This window comes from Eptatretus burgeri, chromosome 6, assembly GCF_056783735.1.
Source record: "Eptatretus burgeri isolate ZD-2024b chromosome 6, Ebu_testis_v1, whole genome shotgun sequence".
Lineage (NCBI taxonomy): Eukaryota > Metazoa > Chordata > Myxini > Myxiniformes > Myxinidae > Eptatretus > Eptatretus burgeri.
The window spans coordinates 66,634,881-66,654,831 of NC_140966.1; the positions used below are offsets into that span (position 1 = coordinate 66,634,881).

Below are 19,951 nucleotides of genomic sequence, written 5' to 3' on the forward strand. Positions count from 1 at the left end.
CGAGCTACGATTTGTTTTCACTACCCCCCCCTCTAACTAATGTATCACTTTCTAAGGCTAATGCTCCTTTGCCTGGGAATGAGGGGGGTTGTTCACCTGCACCCAAATGGGCTCAAAAAAACTCTACTCTACTCTAATCAGCTCCCCCATGTCCATGGAGGTACTCGGCCATGCGCCCATTGCCAAGACTGGAATGATCCATGAAGGCTTCTCGTCGCCACAGTGATGTACTCGGTCGGCATGGGCAATCCCTGGCAGTGGGGTTTAGGTGGCCAACTAGCCTGAGGCGCACTGGTAGGAGTTGGTGGGATGGTGGGTCGGGTCTATCCCTATGGGGATATCTGCAGTCCCATGCTGTGACCCAACCGGTCACAGTTATAACACCTTACCGGGTGAGGTGTATGCCTCTGAAATTCCAAATTCCTCCCCCTGTAGTTCTGAGTTGGGTTATTCCCTGATGGCCTTCCCGATACCATCACTGGAGCCGCCTGCCATGGCCTTGATCTTCTTAATTGCCTGCTCCCACCTCTTGAACCATTCTCTCCAGGAACCATTCCTGCAGTCACCAGGTGGCACTCACCCCCACGTGCCAGTGGCCTCGCTGCCTCCCAAAGAACGGGCTGCAATGTCGGCTGCAACGTTCATGCCAGCCAGGAGCCAGACAGGTGTGCCCTGAGGTCAGGGTCTGGGAGGGCCTGGATAAAATGGTCCATGACCAGGCTTTCCTGGGCAGACACCAGCATGCGTGATCCCCACCACTTGGCAAAATATTGTGTGCCAATTCCCCAATTGTCTCATGGGTCTTTCATTTTCGTTCTGTGAGCTAAGCTTTAACAAGCTCGCTCTGTTGTTCTACTCCAAATCAGTGTTTTAGAGCTGCATTGAAGTTTGGCACTGACACCGCACCATCGGATATGGTGGTTATAACCTCTGCCGCTACATTGTGCAATGCTGCCACCAGATGCACCCTACTCTCATCCGGGTTCCATTCATTGCCTTGAGCCATGTACTCAAACTGTGCCGAAAACACCCTCAAGTCACTCTTACCGTCATGTGGGGCCAGTGGCACCACTCGGTTTCCCAGGGTTTGAATCCCACATGTCGGTCCTTGCGGAGCCAATGTGTGGACGAACCCTCCGAATCCTTGTGGTATCACGTACATGGGAGGCTCACCCCACCCGTAAGACAAGCTAATGGCTGCTCCCATCTCTGTCAGTGCATGTCTCGCGCTCTTGCCATGCACTCTGTCAAACTCGTTCTCTGCACGCTCAGCACACAATCCATGCGTCACTCCAAGAAACCCCAGGTCCTTTATTTCCCCCAAGCTCAACATACACCCATTCGCACCGTGCACCCATGTCGGCTCACACCGTCTTACCTTGACCGGACTCGCTGCCTCCTGGTTCGCCTTGAAGTCTCGTATCCTCTCCACCTCGCCCTGCAATGCATTATCTCTATATTTTAGCCCTGTTTCAACGTTCCATCAATTCTGCCTTAATTTGTTCGAGCCTTTACCCCTCTACTCGTTCTTCCTTCACTTTATCGATCTCATCTCCTATCTTTATGATTTCCCGCTTGGCTCCTTTAAGTTCCTCTTCCAGAATTACTTTCGTGTCTTCTATACTCTTTCATTCTCTGTTTAGGTCAGGTATGGGAGCATGCACCAGAGCTGCGCATCGCCACTCCATGTTCCTTTATCTTTCGTTCTTTTGTTCCTATTGTTTGTCCCATCTCTCTTTTCTGGTTTATCTTGTCATGTTTCACTTTGCATTCCTTCTTGATTGCTATCAGTCCCCCCTTGGTTTCTTTCTGGGCCTTTTTGAATTATTTTATCACCTCCGTATTACCTCATATTTATATTCTTAGTTCCTACCCTTCCTCAAGTCCTTTTATCTCTGTCTTTTATTTATTTTATCTATCATTTTGACCTGATCCACCTTCATCTCTTCCCGGACACCATCCACACACCTCCTCACTCCATTCACCTCGTCCTGTACAGCTTGGAATTCCAATGCCACATCATCGCCCATTGTCTTCATGTCATTCCTTACGCCCGCATCCATTTTGCTGCTTATCGCTTCCATGTCACGCCTTAAGCCATTGCCCATCGCCTCCAGCCTTAACTCCTTATGCCCGCATCCATTTTGCTGCTTATCGCTTCCATGTCACGCCTTAAGCCATTGCCCATCTCCTCCAGCCCTAACTCCATCTTTGCCATAATCTGTCTCATGAACAGCATCATCTGTTCCTTGCCAGACTGCGATGGCAATGCCAATCCGTGATCCTGTGCTATGTTTTCCAGGGAATGGGGTGGGAGTCATCGAGCTCTGTTGGTATTTCCATGGCGACCCCGACTGCGCCCTCTCCCTCAATATCATTCTCATATACATTTCCCTGGACCATAGGTTCCTCCTCCATATATATATATATATATATATATATATATATATATATATATATATATATATATATATATATATATATATATATATATCCACCCACGTGGATGATCTTTTCCGCCTTGATCCGAAATCACTGCACAATTACTTTTTTTTACTAAAATTGGCACCCTAATCACTGTCACAATCTTGAATTTGCACAATTCTGACTCCTGATGTGTAGTCAGGGGGTTCGAAATACCCCACTTCTGACACCAATTTGTTACAGATCTAGGATTCGGGGATTGCCACGAGGGGAAGCACTCGGGTCCCTCCAGAACGCCCAGTTCTGAGGCTGCCGGGCACAGATAACTCCGTGCACTGTCAGGTTGCCAAGCAACCACGAACACCGATTGGCATTGGCAATCTGGCAGGGTTACACTATCTAGCGTGATACCTTACATGTGAACAGCTGAGTCAGTTGGGGTCTCGTGCCCTCAGTGCACACTGATTACTGCCGAGCGATACAATGAGCGTGCACTGGCTAACCAAATCAGATGGGGTACAACTTCCCGTATAACTATACTTGTGCACTGCGTCAGACCAATAAAGGAAAAGACAACCGAGACAGATTGGAAATAACAACAGAATTATTTATTACACACACAACATCAATAAATCATTTAAAAGCAAGTATTTATAAGCAAGAAAGCAAAAAGGCTCATAAGAGCAGCTTTAATCATAACACGTATTCTTCTTGATCAATCTTACTGACACAAAATATTTGACCATTGCATGCCCCCCCCCACACCCACTAACTACCCTTCGACAAGGGACCAAGAACTATCTATACAAAGACTAATTAAATAACTAATCCTCCGGTCACCTACGTGTCCACGTATGTATGCTCTCCCCTGGGGGTAAGTTTCCAAAACCATAACAGTACTATATGAGAGCAGTTTGTCTGTCTTTGTCTCCATTTTTCCTCAGAGATGGCTGAACAGATCTTTGTCAAACTTAGAGGTTCATCGTAAAGTGTCTGGGGAGTTTTTTTTAGCCAAACAAAAATAGAAAATTTTGAAGAAAAAAAAGTTCGTTTTTTTATTGCTTGAAAGTGCGTGTCTTTCTAGCTATGTGAACGGTAATAAATATTAAATGATCCCCGACCCCATTCTTCAGTAGGTGTGGGGAAGTGTTTTCGGCCCCCACAAAAAATAGACTGGGAAATGCCGTGTTGTACTGCTAGTAGAACAATATAGTGAGAATTTTAGGGGTTTTTTTGATTTGATGATTCTCATTAAGTTGGATAGCCTTGAAGGTAACAGTTAATGTGCTGCTTCCAGTTGAGGTCTCTGGAAATGTTAACACCAAGGTACTTGTCACTGTCAACATCATCTAGACTCTAGATCAGGGGTCGGGAACGTGTGGCTCGCGAGCCAGGTATGGCTCTTTTGATGATTGCATCTGGCTCGCAGATAAAATTGGAGTTTGAAACTTGGAAAGCCCAATATTTCTCGCAGAAGCTTTACCTATAGTTTGAATGGTGTCGTGCTTCATTCACGTGCAGGGCTGAACTTGGCAGAAGGAGAGAAGAAAAAACACCTCCGAATTGTCTGAAGCGGTTTTTGTTTCGTCCAGTCATGCGGCCGATGCGAGTAGTGATTTCGGTTCCTCCAATGACGTGCCGCCGCCGAGACGCGTCACGGAATTCATCTCGACCAATCGCGCGCCACCGCTGAGGCGACTCGTGATTTCGGTTCCTCCAATGACGTGCCGCCGCCGAGACGCGTCACGGAATTCATCTCGACCAATCACGCGCCACTGCTGAGGCGACTCGTGATTTCGGTTCCTCCAATAACGTGCCGCCGCCGAGACGCGTCACGGAATTCATCTCGACCAATCACGCGCCACCGCTGAGGCGACAGCATCCCAGAGTCGGCCGGCCGCGCCGCACCTCTCGAGTATGTCAGCCCGTGCGCAGGCCTGCCAGACTCACTTGGGTCAACATCTTCCTCTCTCTCATTTGCTCAAAGCGAACCCTTCGACGAAGAAGATGGCGAAAAGAAAAAAAGATGAGGAGTATCGTACATTTCAGGATGAATGGGCCGAAGAATTCGCCTTTGTGGAGAGAGCAGGTTCTGTGGTGTGTCTAATTTGCAATGACAAAATTGCATCGATGAAACGGTCGAATATAAAGCAGCACTTCGACACGCGCCATGCTACCTTTGCATCAAAATACCCTGTGGGAGACAGCAGAAAGAAAGCGTGCCAAGAGCTACTGAGCAGGATGCAAGCCAGCCAGCAGCAACTCCGCGTATGGACCCGGCAAGGTGACTATAATTCCGCCAGCTTTGCTGGATCTTTAGCAATAGTGAGGAACGGAAAACCATTCACAGATGGCGAGTATGCAAAAACGTTCATGCTGGATGTTGTCGCCAATGAACTTTTTGATGATCTTCCGAACAAAGACAAGATAATCAAATGGATACAAGACATGCCTCTGTCGGCAAGAACTGTTCATGATCGTACCATCATGATGGCAAACCAAGTGGAGGAAACGCAAGTGAAGGACATAAATACAGTGCCGTTCTTTTCCCTGGCTTTGGATGAGTCAACAGACATAAGCCATTTGTCGCAGTTCAGTGTGATTGCAAGATATGCTGCTGGTGATACACTGCGCGAAGAAAGTCTTGCTGTTCTGCCAATAAAAGGGTCCAGAAGAGGTGAGTATTTATTCAAGTCTTTCATGGAGTTCGCTCAAGAAAAAAATCTACGAATGGATAAACTTATCTCGGTGTGTACTGATGGTGCTCCGTGTATGGTGGGGAAAAACAAAGGATTTGTGGCGCTTCTCCGTGAACATGAAAATAGACCCATCCTAAGTTTCCATTGCATTCTACACCAGGAGGCACTTTGTGCCCAGATGTGTGATGGGCAGCTTGGCGAAGTGATGTCGCTGGTCATTCGTGTGATCAATTTTATTGTTGCCCGAGCCTTAAATGGTCGCCAGTTTAAAACACTGCTGGATGAAGTTGGAAATAACTATCACGGTCTGCTTTTGCACAGCAATGTGCGTTGGTTGTCAAGAGGGAAGGTGCTTAGCCGTTTTGCGGCTTGCCTGAACGAAATCCGGACTTTCCTTGAAATGAAAGGGATTGAGCATCCTGAGCTAGCCGAAACTGAGTGGCTCCTCAAGTTTTACTATCTCGTGGATATGACTGAACATCTGAACGAGCTCAACGTGAAAATGCAAGGCATTGGAAATAGTGTTATCCCTTCAACAAGCCGTGTTTGCTTTTGAAAACAAGCTGGAGCTCTTTATCATGGATCTTGAAACAGGTCGTTTACTACATTTTGAAAAACTGAGACAATTTAAAGATGCATGCACAGCAAGTGAGCCCACTCAAAACTTTGATCTCCACCAGTTAGCTGGCTTCACATCCAGTCTCCTACAGTCATTCAAAGCACGCTTTGGAGAATTTCGTGAGCACACTCGTCTTTTTAAGTTCATCACCCATCCAAACGAGTGTTCACTGAACACAGCCGACCTGAGTTACATTCCTGGTGTCTCCGTCAGAGATTTTGAAGCAGAAGTGGCTGACCTGAAGGCCTCAGACATGTGGGTGAATAAGTTCAAGTCACTGAATGAAGATTTGGAAAGAATCGCACGACAGAAAGCAGAGTTGGCGAGCAAGCACATGTGGACAGAAATGAAAAACTTCAACCCGAAGACGAGCTGATTATCAAAACTTGGAACGCGCTTCCTGTCACATACCTCACACTGCAGCGTGTGAGTATTGCTGTATTGACCTTGTTTGGATCTACGTATGCATGTGAGCAGTCATTCTCACATCTTAAAAACATCAAGTCCAACCTACGATCACGTCTAACGGATGAAAGCCTCAATGCTTGCATGAAGCTTAACCTCACCAAGTACCAACCAGACTACAAAGCCATCAGCAAATCCATGCAGCACCAGAAGTCCCATTAATGGTGAGTATTATAACAACATTATTTAAAAGAATAAATTCAGAGGCTTATTATACTCACATTTAGTTGAATTCAGTCTTAAAATATATTATATGGCTCTCACTGAAATAGATTTCCAAATATTTTGCTTTAATGGCTCTCTGAGTCAAAAACGTTCCCGACCCCTGCTCTAGATTATAAATGCCAATTTGACAAGCTGGTTTCAACGGATTTCTACAACGAATAATGCACGCAAGTTCACATTTATTTGAGTTGAGTATTTATCTACGGAAACTTAATTACCATAAACGTGGCACCAATTATATTTGTGGCAAGACAGTTGCATTGTCGTGCAGTTTTATAAATTGTCATGTGGAAGATGTGTGTGCCTCTTACGGTGAAATGAAGTGTCGTACATTCAGCAAGTTCACAGTCAAGTAGATGCGACCTTTGCTTTTGAAGGCTGTTCGGACATTTTTCTCTACCTTGTCAAGCAAAGTTTGTGAGCCTTGTATTGTCAGTTGTTTGTGCGAGGAAATACTGTATTGTAAGTGATGAATAGGCTGTGTTATTCCAGGGGACATGATCTGGACGGGAGAGTGAATTGTGCCTCATCACTGTTATTTGTTGCTTTTTGATTTCCTCACTCTTGGTTCACTCCGTGGCACATTCATTACACAGATACAACAATATTTCTTGAATATAGTGAGGCTCCATGGGTTATAAACTTATGACATGTGAACAATGGATGGACTTGACAAAACCAAAACCTTGATCACTGTGTGAAGCAGGGAGAAGCTGATGTTCTGGGCATTTGCCCTTTGTCCGAGAAAAAGAGGCAACCTCAAGTGCAAGACCAGTTTCATTGTATGAAGTTTTTGTGTGGGTTGTTACCCCAATTATTTGGAACTAACCAGTGCTGCCGGTGTGATTCAGATATCAAGACCCTGGCCTTTTAAACTTCAGTTTCCCCAAGACAAACGCAGCGCTTTGGGATTCCAAGCCTCTGGGCAAAGGTTCAGAGTTGCGACTCTCACCCCACAGGTTTGTCATGAAAATGTGTGAGGTGTTGGGCTGATAATGCATTAATTACTGTTTTGTTTGTTTATTATTTTTTTTTTTAAAGTGATGCCATTCTGATTGTTAGCACTGATAATAGTGGGGCAACTTAGCATAACAATTTTTTCATTTTGTGAGGAAAGCACCAAATTTGGCACACTAGTAGCCTATCATATTATGAACAGATTTGGATATTGGGCCATCTCAAAATTTTTGATGGCAGTGGAAAATGGCTGCTACAGCCATCAGCGGCTGAATTTGAGATGGCCCAATATCCAAATCTGTTCATAATATATTAGGCTACTAGTCTGCCAAATTTGGTGCTTCCCTCACAAAATGCACAATTGTTATGCTATATTTAGCTAAGGTGCCCCTCTATAATAAATATATGTGGCATGACATAATTTTACTGTGTGCAGTAAATGCTCGTCAAACGTGGGGCTTCACAACACGGATTTGTTTTTATGCATGTGGGAATAAATGTGGGACGAAACTTATTGGACATGTTGGGTGTGTGAAAAAGGACGAATTTATTCGATTTTGGTGAAGATCCAAATCCAGATATGGATACGAGAATTGTTTAATTTCTCAAAGTGAATTTTCACCATTGAGAGATAGGGCCAAAAACGATAGAAAGCATGATATTTCAAAAATGTATTGGGCCCGAAATGTTCTCATGGGTCAGGCATTACGTGGCGGAGGTATGCGCTCTACCGAGTGCCCTTCTCGTTATTTCTGTGTGAACATGTAATTGTGAAAGCTGAAGCTTTGAGGTTATTATGCAGCTTGTACCATGTTCTCCCTCTGCAGAAATCCTCAGATTCGCATTGCGGAGAAGGTGTTGCGGTTAGCCAATGGCCATGCCATTCAGAGCGGTGTAAAATGCCTCTCTTGCTTCCTCATTGGCTCTGTGGAAGTCGATGACGGTAAGCATCCTCTTTGTGTGCTGACGTCTAAATGTTTTGTGCATTTTTTTTTTATTGGGTAAACTGCCAGTCTCATGGAGTGATCTACCTGCAGTCTTGAGAGCATTGACTCTGCGAAGTGGGTGTTGCCAGAGCAGATTATGCTGGGAATAATCACGTTTTGGGTTTATCCTGTCAACGTCCAATTGTCCGTTTCTAAATAAATTGTTTGTTTTTGCAATGCTTTACTGTGCTCCTTTCTTTTATCTTTATCCTCGTCATTTACGATTCTTTATCCAATGTCATTTTGATGCATTGACTTTACCTCGTGCTGAATAATTGTCCGTGTGTCCATTATAGATGAAGGAGGGTTGACACTGATTCTGGATCGGTTTGACCCTGGGCGGGCAATTCCTGGACAAGAAATTCCTGTCCCCACTGCCTTGCTCCCTGGAGATCTTTTGGTGCCCCTTCTCATTGTGGTCGGTGCGTCCGACTCTATTACATCTACAGCACTCAGCACGGAGGTTTTTCACAGGATTTTGACCGTGGGTATTACCTAACTTCTGCCTTCGAAGAGACGTTTTAACCTTTTTAAGTAATTGTTTTGACTTTGAGATGAGCAGTCATTTTGATACGAGGTCAGCAGGACTTGTGTCCAATGTCCATAATGAGAATGTTGTCCATCAACATATTGAATCACTTGTCAAGTACTTTGGATTGAGCTCCTTAACTTTGCTGTATTTTCATTTTTTTTATTATCCCTTCCACAATTTTCCATCCATTAACAGACCCTGCATCAGCACTGCATATTCCCTGAAAGTACAGAGCCTTCACGCTTCCTTTCCCTCATAATCAGGCTCACCTGCAACAGGGGAACCACTAGTCAGACAGGCCTTCTTGACAGCCTTTGCCATGGCCTCTGTGCTTCTTATGTTTGTGTCGGTGCCTCTCTCGTTGCCACGCCAGTGCAACCTGTGCCGGTTATCCCTACGGCACTCGCAAGAAACCTGGGCAGCACGTATAACCTGGCTCAGTCACGCGGAGCTGTCAAAAGCGGGTGAGGCAAAAAAGCTCATCGGCCACAGTGGTTTTTGCGAGTTGGTATGATTGCTTTCTATGTGTTCCTGTATGACACTATGGGTTGCCAAGACTGTTACTCATTGCTGCTAGGTTTCTGACAATGGACCAGACTCGAAAACTGCTGTTACTGCTGGATACGGATCCCAAGACCACGACTCTTCCTTTGGTGGGCACGTAAGTTGTGCCAAGTTGCTGTTGAAGTTGTGTATGCAGGATATATTTAAGTTGTCATCAGTGTTTGAAAATTCCCTTGGTTTCGACTGCATTGCAAAAAGATTGGCATTGAATATTGGTGAGCTATTCGACGGTCCCCAAAATAGACCCGGGGTGAGGAAGGGTGAGATACAAATAAGTCTTACTGGCTACTGATTGTTTAGGGGGGTTGGTGATGTGCCTATTCCTTCATACATTTTGATAGGAAAATTCCAACCCCCCCTCCCCTCCCCCAAACTGACCCAAAGATGGGAAAACTATCATTGAAATGGAGAATGTCTTTTTCTTTTAATGCTTCCACCGACGAAGTTGCCGGAAACATCATGTTTTCGGGTTGTCAGTCTGTCTGTGATGGGTTTTGTGACTGCAATAACTTAACAACGGCTGAAGGGATCCAAGTCATATTGTTGTGGTGCCGAGTTTCGGTGGCGAGCACGACCGCTATTTGGAGCAGCAGAGTCGGCTCCACCGAACACCCGGAATTTGTAGGTCATCACCCCGGATAACTCTGGAGCCGACAGGTCCCTTATCGCACCGAAAATTGCCAATAGGTCGCGTGGGATAGGGTCGATTGCCAATTTCAATTTACCAAAATACCCACGTCGTCCAAACTACCGGGGAAATTCACCCTCGGCGGAGCTCGAGCGGAACAAGTCGTTATCGTGCTCGAAACGTGCGTAACCCGAGCGGATGGTTATCGAGGTCCTGCTGGGCCGATTGCACGATTACGGCAACAATGAAGCCTCCTAGTTCCCGTTCGCAGCGTGGCAAACCAATGATAGAAAACACAGAAATGAGCTGAAACATTTAACAAAATGGATATTTATTTACAATCGGGGGGAGGGAACACACAAAGAGCAGAGTTAAACCGACTAAAAGCAATGCAGGTAATGTACAACAAAAAGCACTTAACAGTTTATAGTTATAGACGGGGCCCAAGGACACACACGCACACACAAATACCCCAAAAGAAATAGACCTCAATGGTCTTTAGTCGGTAGAGCCGGCCCGGGGTACCTGTCCGCATCGTGCAGCCACACCAACTCCGAACCACTGATGGGACCCGAACCCATGACTCGAAGTCCACGGCTTAGGATCCTGGCTGCTCGACTACCAGACTTGCCCTCCAAAGGACTGCAGACCGCTCCAACCACGACCGTCTGCAGAACCCTCCGCAGTCACCACAATCACACTGCCTCCCGAAAAACTGGTCTAGACCAAGCCAATCTCCGACCATCTGCCACAATTGCCACGATCCTCCGAACTGCCGTCCTCTCCCTCAACGCAGGTCCAGGTCCAGACAACCACTTCTCCTCAGGAGGGAGGGGCTTCTTCTCCTCACCACTCGCCTCCTGATTGGACGAGGGGTTTCTCACGCGACTCGTGGCGGCCTCCCGATTGGCTGGGGCGCGCGTGTAGTGCTCGCCCTCCACTCATGGGCTGGAGCTTCGAGCCGAAGCGACGGAGGCTCTGCCCACGTCCTCAACCAAAAACACGTGCGTAATGGCGATCGGGTCAAGGCAGGAACGGTGGCGTTGTTGTAGTGGTTGTTGGTGTCAAAATGTACAAGAAAACCCTGACAATCAAAATAACTCTGCAGCGCACGAACATTGAATTCCCATTAGACTAGGGACGGGACCCTAACTAGAAACACATACTTACCGATATAACTGTTCTATAGGGACCTGAATGTTGAGTGCAGTGTGCTTCCAAATTCGCAACAATATGTGGTACAAGTATGTATAATGATGCAGAGATGAAATGATTTGATTATGGGTCAGGAGATCAAAGGTCAGAGGTTATGTTAGGTAAAATCCTGTTTTCACAATATTTTGTGAACCAGTGATGGGATTTGACCAAACTTGACAGAAGTACATATTATGATGCAAAGATGAACAGATTAGATTTTCGCATCAAGAGGTCAAAGGTCAGCGGTCATGTCGGGTAAAAATGTTGTCGAGGTCGGGATTTGAACTAAACTAAGCAATTGTACCATGACACGTATGTACAGATTAGATATCGAGGTCAAATGGTATTGAGGTCTTCAGTCAAAGTTTAGAGTAAGCAATTGGCTCGGATAAACATATAGCTCGGATAAATCGAATTGCACACTCACCCTCCCCCCCAAACACACACCCAACCACCCGCACTCCAACCAAATAAAGGATATGCCAAGATGGGCAAAAAAATAAGAAAATTCTTCCAAATTTGATGAAATCAAATGAAACTTGCACAGGCACAACTTCAGGGTGCCCTCATTAGTCCTCAAATTTTTTTTGGCGGATACAAGAGTTTGGGTAGATATGTTTTCCCAAAATTGTTGGAGAATCTCATTCTGAACACAAAATTCATTTAAATTTTGTGTTGGCAACCATGGCAACCAGTCATTACAAATCCAAAGAAACTAAGAAGTTATTTTCACTAAAATACAAACAATCTTATCATTTGCCAACAAATTATTATATTGTGGTTTATTACTATAAATCTAAAGCGAGTAACGCAAAATGTACGTCTTTTTAGTAACGTTTTCAAACGAATGCAACAGTATAAAATATAAAGCCATCGAGTATTTTTCAATAAACCACACTCGATGGAGTTTTTTATTTTTTATTTAATAGCGTCTTTTAACTGTTTAATTGGGCATTAACAAACAGAAATCATTCAGGTAGTTACGGACGTACTCACTTTGCCGACTGCAAAGGTTTTGGGTTAATTGTCATCTGTTGTTTCTGTATTATCACTTCGACTTTGATGTTGAAATGATCATATGCAGTGATGTGAGTAAAAAACTTACTGAGGAAATTTACTATTTTCTGTTTTAAATGATTGCGTTAAAGATGTATGTGAAATATGTACTTCCGTAACGTACGTCCATAATGTGATTTTCGGCTTCACACCCAAAGTTGAATAACTCAGAAGTATGCCAATTTTTTTTGTTTCGGAAATTGTATTTTACAACCTAAATGTTGTGTTTTCTTATTCAGTATTTGGTCTGGTGAAGGAAGTCAAAGTACTATTTCGTTACAGTCATACATGGAAGGGCAGTATCAAATCCCGATTCATGAAAACTACCAGATAAATCCACACATTTGTCTAACATTGTGATAAAACAGAATTTTGTCGATTGCCAAGACCAAAAAACGAAACTATCTTGAAGAGGTGTTTAAGTCGACGCAAATACCAAATTTTCATTCACGCACCACCTTGGAGTTACCTTGGTGTGCATGCAAAGTTTGGGGCCGTTAGGTTTCATGGTTTTGCAGTTATGGAGGAGACTGATGGGGGACACACTGACATTTATTAGACTAGATTATTATTGAAGCCACATACTTTATTTCATTTTGTAGTTTGACTTCTGTCTGCTTCAAGGGTAAGGGAGAAACAAACAATTGGCTAAATAGCTGGATTTTATTATTCAAAGATTCTTCCAGTTTTGTTGCATTGGCAATAATTCTACAAGACAAATGTATAAAATGACCTGCAAAATGTGTGTAATTTTTTTTTTTTTTTTGAAAGCTGAGATGTCATGCAGAACACTAATCAAAGACTTAACCGGAGTTAAAACGCATGTTTTAATAAGCCGTCTGCTTGGACTTTGACTTGAAGGAGTGTGATCATGACTTATTCCACAGTGCTCTTAAACCCAAGGTTGAGGTTGTCTTTCAGGCTCCCAAATTCTGTCACCAAGAATAAAGTAAATGATTTTATACATTCAGTAGAAATACCAAATTGGTCGATGCAAATGTAAATAGCTCCGATGGGTTATCACTGCTTACTTTAGTTGTTATATCTTTAGTACATGTTTCAGCATAAGCGTGAAGTAATTAATTGTGATATCAGATACGTGTCGTTTATGTAATAGGTCGACGTCTCACCCTCCTAACGTCTGTATCTAAAAATCCCGATCCCTTTGACCCCATGTTTAATGTCCTGACCTCTGAATCTGTTTCTTTTTAACGGTTTGCTAGGACTTGAGGCGCTAGCTGGGCATGAAAACTAAAGTTGCTCATAGGACTGCCGAGGCATTGGGAGCTGTGAAGATGAAGGGTCATGTATGGGTTAGCCCCGCCCATCGACTAGGCCACAAGACAATGGTAAGTGAGAGGGGAGGGGTGTGGCACATCATCGCTGACGCATGAGCCCGTGGGGGGGGGGGTTGGGGGCGTCAATGTGCGGAGCGACATCCATTGGTTCTGTCTCTAATTCCGGGCCGAGCCTTGCTCCACTGGAGCCAAAGCCATGCCCGCTCCTCTCCTCCATCCTGAGCACAGGACCCAGTGCCGGAACATAGCAGTGCAATGCCCTACTGAGGAACCAAACTTGCCGATGGACTCCTGCACGACTCTGTCGGGTTTGTTCCAGTGTCTCCTCTTGTCTTGTGGATTCACTCTATCGCTGTGTCCTTGCCAGGCCCGAAGGCTTAGAAATTTATGAACCTCCATTCGCCGTTGGTGTTATAGGCACATATTCGGTAGTGGGTAATGAGTTGGTTGCTTCATTACGCTCGCCGAAAGAGATGGTATTACATTGAGGTCTATTTGTTTGTTATCTTGCCAAAACAAAGTTTTTGCAAGATATGTCAGTCAGCTTGTATGTTATTATTTTTTATTTTTTTGTTTGTCTGTAATCACGAATAAAAAATTCTGCAGAGCACAGTTATCATTGGAAATTTTTGTAACTTTGCATATCAGAGGCCTATAGAGGTCCCTTTCAGCACATAAAATTTTGAAGGTCAAAGGTCAAGGTCACTTTGTCGCAAATCAGGGGAGTCGATGAAACCCTTATTTTTTGAGTAATTTTGATCGGATCGTCTTCAAACTTCATGGGAATATAGTTCATGGTCTGGCACTCAGCTGATTAATTTTTGGTGGCGATTGGCCTTGACCTTCATGGTTGGCGCCGAAGGTCAAACATATTTGACCCCAAGGTCAAATTTTCAAGTTTTAGGAACCATATCGTGTAGTACCTCAAATTGAACACCTCGATGAGTGCTTTTTAGATATGTCAAGCTTGAGACATAATGACGTCATTTGGTGACGTTATGAGGCAAACGCATATTTTTCATGGTTACTCTGTAGAACGATTCTCATCGGAATCTCTCGTAGGCAGATATTCCTCAAGGAGTCGCTCCTGGTGGATAGCAGCTCTGTTCACCTCAGTGTGACCTTAAAGAAGTCACACGTGGTCACCTTTTGGCAAGATACGGGTCACCCTGGGGGTGACATTGGTTTATTTGTCTGTCTGTCTGTCTGTCTGTCCGCACAGAACTTTAGTGTTTTTCTCCGCAACCTCTTGTCGGATTGAGACAAAATTTTCACTTTCGGAGCGACTACTCATGTAGAATGTTTTAATGATAATTATGATGTCACAAGTCATGTGGTGTGGCAGCCATGTTGGAAATACGGAAAAACTTTGGACCTCTATCTCTGAAACTTCGCACATGTCAAGTACTCCTCATGTGGAATGTGTGATTTTTTTTTTAAATGACATCAAAGGTGCCTTTGTTATGTCATCATAATTGCATGTGTACAACGCTACATCTGATCAGTATGAAAATTTTTGAATGTCACCTTGGGATAAAATGCTTCACAGAAAAAAAAAAATTGATGATGCCATTGGTCACATGTTTTGGCAGCTATATTGTTTTTGTTTTTTTAACCTTCAAAAATCTTCTTCTCTGAAGTGGCTGAACAGATTGATGCGAACCTTTCCACGTATCGCCGTCTATCCATGAGAAACAAAACGTTCACACATATGATGCCATCGGTCACATGGTCTCGCATCCATATTGGATAGGGCGCAAATCTTTAAAATAAATTTCTCTTGAACCTCTTCATCAATCGCCGTGAAACTTCACAATTATGATATATATATATATATATATATATATATATATATATATATATATATATATATATATATATATATATATATATATATATATATATATATATACACGACCGGTCGGAAGTTTTCGAACACCCCCATTTTTCCAGTTTTTACTGAAATTTAATCAGTTTAATATTTCAATGTACGTACCCTGAAATTAAAGCACAGAACAAATAAAAAAAGAAATCATGGAATCGTTTTGTTGAACAAAATTTAATCTAAATTTTTGACTCATCAAAGGAGCTACCTTTTGCAGATACAACAGCCGAACATACTTGTGGCATTCTTTCTACAATGGAAATCAAATATTGTTCGGAAAGTTCTTCCCAACACTGTTGCAGAAGTTCCCACAAATGTGTTGCACTTGTAGGTTGCTTTGCTTTCACCCTTCTGTCCAGTTCATCCCAAACCAGCTTGACGGGTTTTAAGGAGACTGTGCTGGCCATTCCATGATGTGAAGCCTATCGTCTTGTTCTTTTCTTCTGAGGTAGTTTTGACATAGCCTGGAGGTATGTTTTGGGTCGTTATCTTGCTGTAGGATGAACCCCTGACCAACTAGGCATAGACCAGAAGGTATTGCATGGCACTGCAAAATGCTGTGGTAGCCCTTTTGGTTCAGGGTGCCAGTCACTCTGTGCAAGTCGTCGACTCTGGATCCAGAAATGAGACCTAGATCATCACGCTTCCTCCTCCATGTTTGACAGGTGGTATCACACACTGAGGAACCATCCTTTCACCAACTCGATGGCGTACAAAAACCCTGCGTGATGAACCGAAGATTTTAAATTTTGATTTATCGGTCCATAAGACCTTCTTCCATTTTTCAGTAGTCCACTGTCGGTGCGTCATGGCCCATGTAAGCCTCTTTTTCTTATTTTGCCATCTTGGCAATGGCTTTCTTACTGCCACTCAACCTGTCAAACCTGCAGCTCGAAGTCTTCTCTTCACAGTTGAAACTGAGACTTCCTTACTTCGACCAGTGTTAAGCTGTTGACTCTCAGAAACTTGTTTTCTGATTGTGTTGTGGCTTTGGGTCTGCAGACCTCTTCCTGTCAGAGTTTCCTCCAGTTTCCAAGTGACTTTTGATGGTGTAGGAAACTGTACTCACTGACATCTTGGCTTGCTTTGCAATTTCTTGAAAGGAAAGACGTACAGTTTTAAGGGTTATAATGGTCTGTCTGTCTTACTTTGTTAATTGTCTTTTTCTCGCCATTATGACAGTAATAACGTACTACTTCCTGCAGTGCAATGTTGTCCAAATAATGCTTCAGAGGGTGCAGCAACACAGTCTGTTCCAACACTGCTTTTATACAGACAGAGGGTTTGTAACTAATCAACAAAAGTTGGGACACCTGTAGGAATTGTTTGCATCAACTTTCAAGGCTTAATTCACTTCCATTGCTGCAGAACAGCTGCAGTTGCTCACCCATTACTTGTTCCCTGAAAAGAGCCTTTTTAACAACTCTGAAATTTACATTATTTTTCAGTTTTTGGAAACCTAAACCTTTGTTTTTTTTAACGTCTGGCTGTTTAACTCTTAGCTTTGTACCATTTCAGGTTATTCACTGGACCTGAACTGCTTAAATTTCAGTAAAAACTGAAAAATAAGATGCGTGATTCGGCTCGGGGACTTTGAGCCGGTTGGCCGTTACGGTTGCATTGAGGTGACTCAAACCAGGTAACTTGAGTAATCCACGTGACTACAACACTATTCTGCCAATAAAAGCTGCCACAGGGCGATAGATTGCCACCTGTTATTGTGACACTCGTCTGACACTCTCCTCCAAACCCCCTCCATTTCCCACCACGACTTGAATATATTTTTTGCCACTGATCATTTGTCATGTCTTATAAATCGATTTTGTTCACAATCCTATAAGGAAAACAATATGGTAATCTATGCATGCATCATATTGACCTCTCAATATGATGACTGATATTCAAACTGAAACCCAAGCTGACTTTTCAGCTCAACCAAACCAAGTTGACTTTATTAATTGTATAAGTACCTTAAGAGTATCAATGAAGTGATGCTTCTTTCGAGGGATAATTCAAATCAGTCAGTACTTGAACATGCCTTTCTCCAGAAACAAAAACGAACCGTTTGCCGACCTTTTTAATGCACGAGTACATGTGGCAAATAGAACGGCCACCAACTCATTTGGCACTTTCTGTAACTATGCACTTTATTGGAATTACTTTTGACATTGAAAAAAAAAATGCCCCTGGAGGAGTTTGTACATGCAGGACAAAGACAAATGTTCTTATAACTTCTTGTTGTTTTTTGTTGTTTGTGTGCTCCTTCCATGTACTTTAGTTATTCTGATATTGCTTCGCAAAGTATTACTAAATATAATTTTGTGTGCTCCTCCCGTATCCTTCGGAAGGGTTCCTTATGTGGTGGAATAATTAATGTTACCGTTTGAACTGCTGCATTAAGCTCCCATTCCTGCTGCTGCTTCTTCTCCAAGCTCAGAAAGAGGGGCTTTTAAAGCAGGTGCCTTTAACAATAATTGGACACCCTTTTTTTTCGAATTAAATCGATTATTTTTCCATTGGTACCATTTGTACTGTTGTACGACAACAGGAACCGCTAAAGCTTGTCTTGCTGCTTCTTCCTCTTTGTGATGCGTGCGCACACCCACACACACACACACACACACACACACACCCCCACACACACACACACCCCCACACACACACACACACACACACACACACACACACACACACACACACACACACACACACACACACACACACACACACACACACACACACACACACACACACACACACGTCTCCTTTTAGTAATTGATGTGGGAATGCAGAAAAAAGAAAAAAACGGCCGAGAATTGAACCCTGCAGCCTCAGGGATAAAAGTGTTCTGCAAGAATAACAACTTCATTAAGTCTGTTGTTGCAGACTCATACCCCACTTGGCATTCTGGGTCATAGGGCATTATCAGCCGCACCTGTCCCTTCAGGATCTGTTACCCAAATGGTGATCTTCCTTTGCAGTTTTTTATGGCATATTTTATTCCTCCAAATTTTACATCATTTTGTTGACATTGTTCCTTGGCCCAATATGATGTTTTTGTGACTCACCTCAAGTTCCACGTCCACCTGTCCTTCGGTCCCATCTTGCTCTAGCACGCCGATCATTCGACCAAGCTTGTGCTAATGTTGTCTTGTAGACATTGGCAAGCGAAAAATGCATGGACGGTGAGATTTTTTATCTTCAGAAAAATTTGCGCAACAAGTTCACTATGGCTCATCGATTTGTAACTTCGTTGATGTGAGGAGTCTGTGCATTCTTGAGTAAATGTGGTTTATTTGTTTTTCTGCTTATCATCATTTAAATCCTGTCAATAAAGCAATATCAATAACTTGCAATTTTTCCTTTGGTTGTGTCAAAGATTTAAATTTTATCTTTGCCCTCAGCATTTGTGAAGTGTACCGTGTTAGCACAGTGGATGCTCCGAGAACCATGGGCATAACTCCCTGCAATATTTCTGTCCGGCGATGTAGCAAGATGGTTGGCAGTCTCGACACGAGCATTCGTTAGTGTGAAGTTGAGGATACTTGTGACGATGCAAGTTGTTCGTGTCGGTCAATGCTTATTAAAAAATATGTATGTATTGGAGCACTTGCCATGATTGGAGGTGGAAAAGCGATTGGAAATTATTTGTGTTTTTTGCAGCTGGGTGAGTGGAACGATGACTGTGACAAACCCTCATGTCTGGGCTTGCTGTCTGCGATTCCTCCACAGCTCTGTCCTTCAGCACAGGTATCCATGTAAACTTTATGGACTGGGCAGCAATATTGCAATTGACTGACTGACCGAGTTGTCATTATTTCATCCATCGATGCATTTGCCCCAAATTTTAGTTCCGAACTTACTTTGTAAATGTGCCATTGGTCTGCCTGCTTTCAAAGTGTTGGAACTATAATACCTTGTCATATATTACCATACGGACCAAGCTAAATCATTAGCACATTCTAGCTATGCATCCCCCTTCCTCCATGTAATAGTACTAATTCCAGTTGTTCATGCACTTTACTTTCAGTAGGCTATTCATTCAGAAGAAACATTTTGCTGGCCTGTTTCCATGTGCCTTGTTTGACCACATTATTTCTTCTCTTTTGTTACCATTCATTTTGCGCACACAAGGGTCAGTTTGGAGACCAGAGCTTTCCTGCTGGTACTGTTCCCACTGATACATCGACAGCCAGAGTTCTACGAGTGTCGTCCTGGAAACGATCGAGGGCTTGACTTTGAACTCTTCTCCTGCTCTGAGACAGTCAGCATCATGAAGGTGTGTGCTAGCTTCCTTCATTTCCACTGTGATGTTTTAATTAAAAAAACAAAAATTCAACAACAAAACGAATCCCCTTTTTAGGTCATCTCTACCGAGATGACCTAATAAAGCCGGACCAAATGTCCATACGTCCG

The 19,951-nt window shown here is 43.5% G+C and overlaps 1 protein-coding gene across 14 annotated transcripts in view; it reads left to right on the forward strand.

Annotated features, from left to right (window-relative positions):
- The window catches only part of STIL (STIL centriolar assembly protein), a 256,784-nt gene that overhangs the window by 185,329 nt on the left and 51,504 nt on the right, over positions 1-19,951 (forward strand). For all 14 annotated transcript variants that reach the window (XM_085885486.1, XM_085885489.1, XM_085885485.1 and 11 more), the window contains 7 exons: positions 7,284-7,391; positions 8,217-8,332; positions 8,672-8,859; positions 9,103-9,371; positions 9,485-9,568; positions 19,199-19,285; positions 19,670-19,814. In XM_085885486.1, coding sequence (XP_085741612.1) covers positions 7,284-7,391; positions 8,217-8,332; positions 8,672-8,859; positions 9,103-9,371; positions 9,485-9,568; positions 19,199-19,285; positions 19,670-19,814 — 997 coding nt within the window. The remainder of the gene's footprint in view (positions 1-7,283; positions 7,392-8,216; positions 8,333-8,671; positions 8,860-9,102; positions 9,372-9,484; positions 9,569-19,198; positions 19,286-19,669; positions 19,815-19,951) is intronic.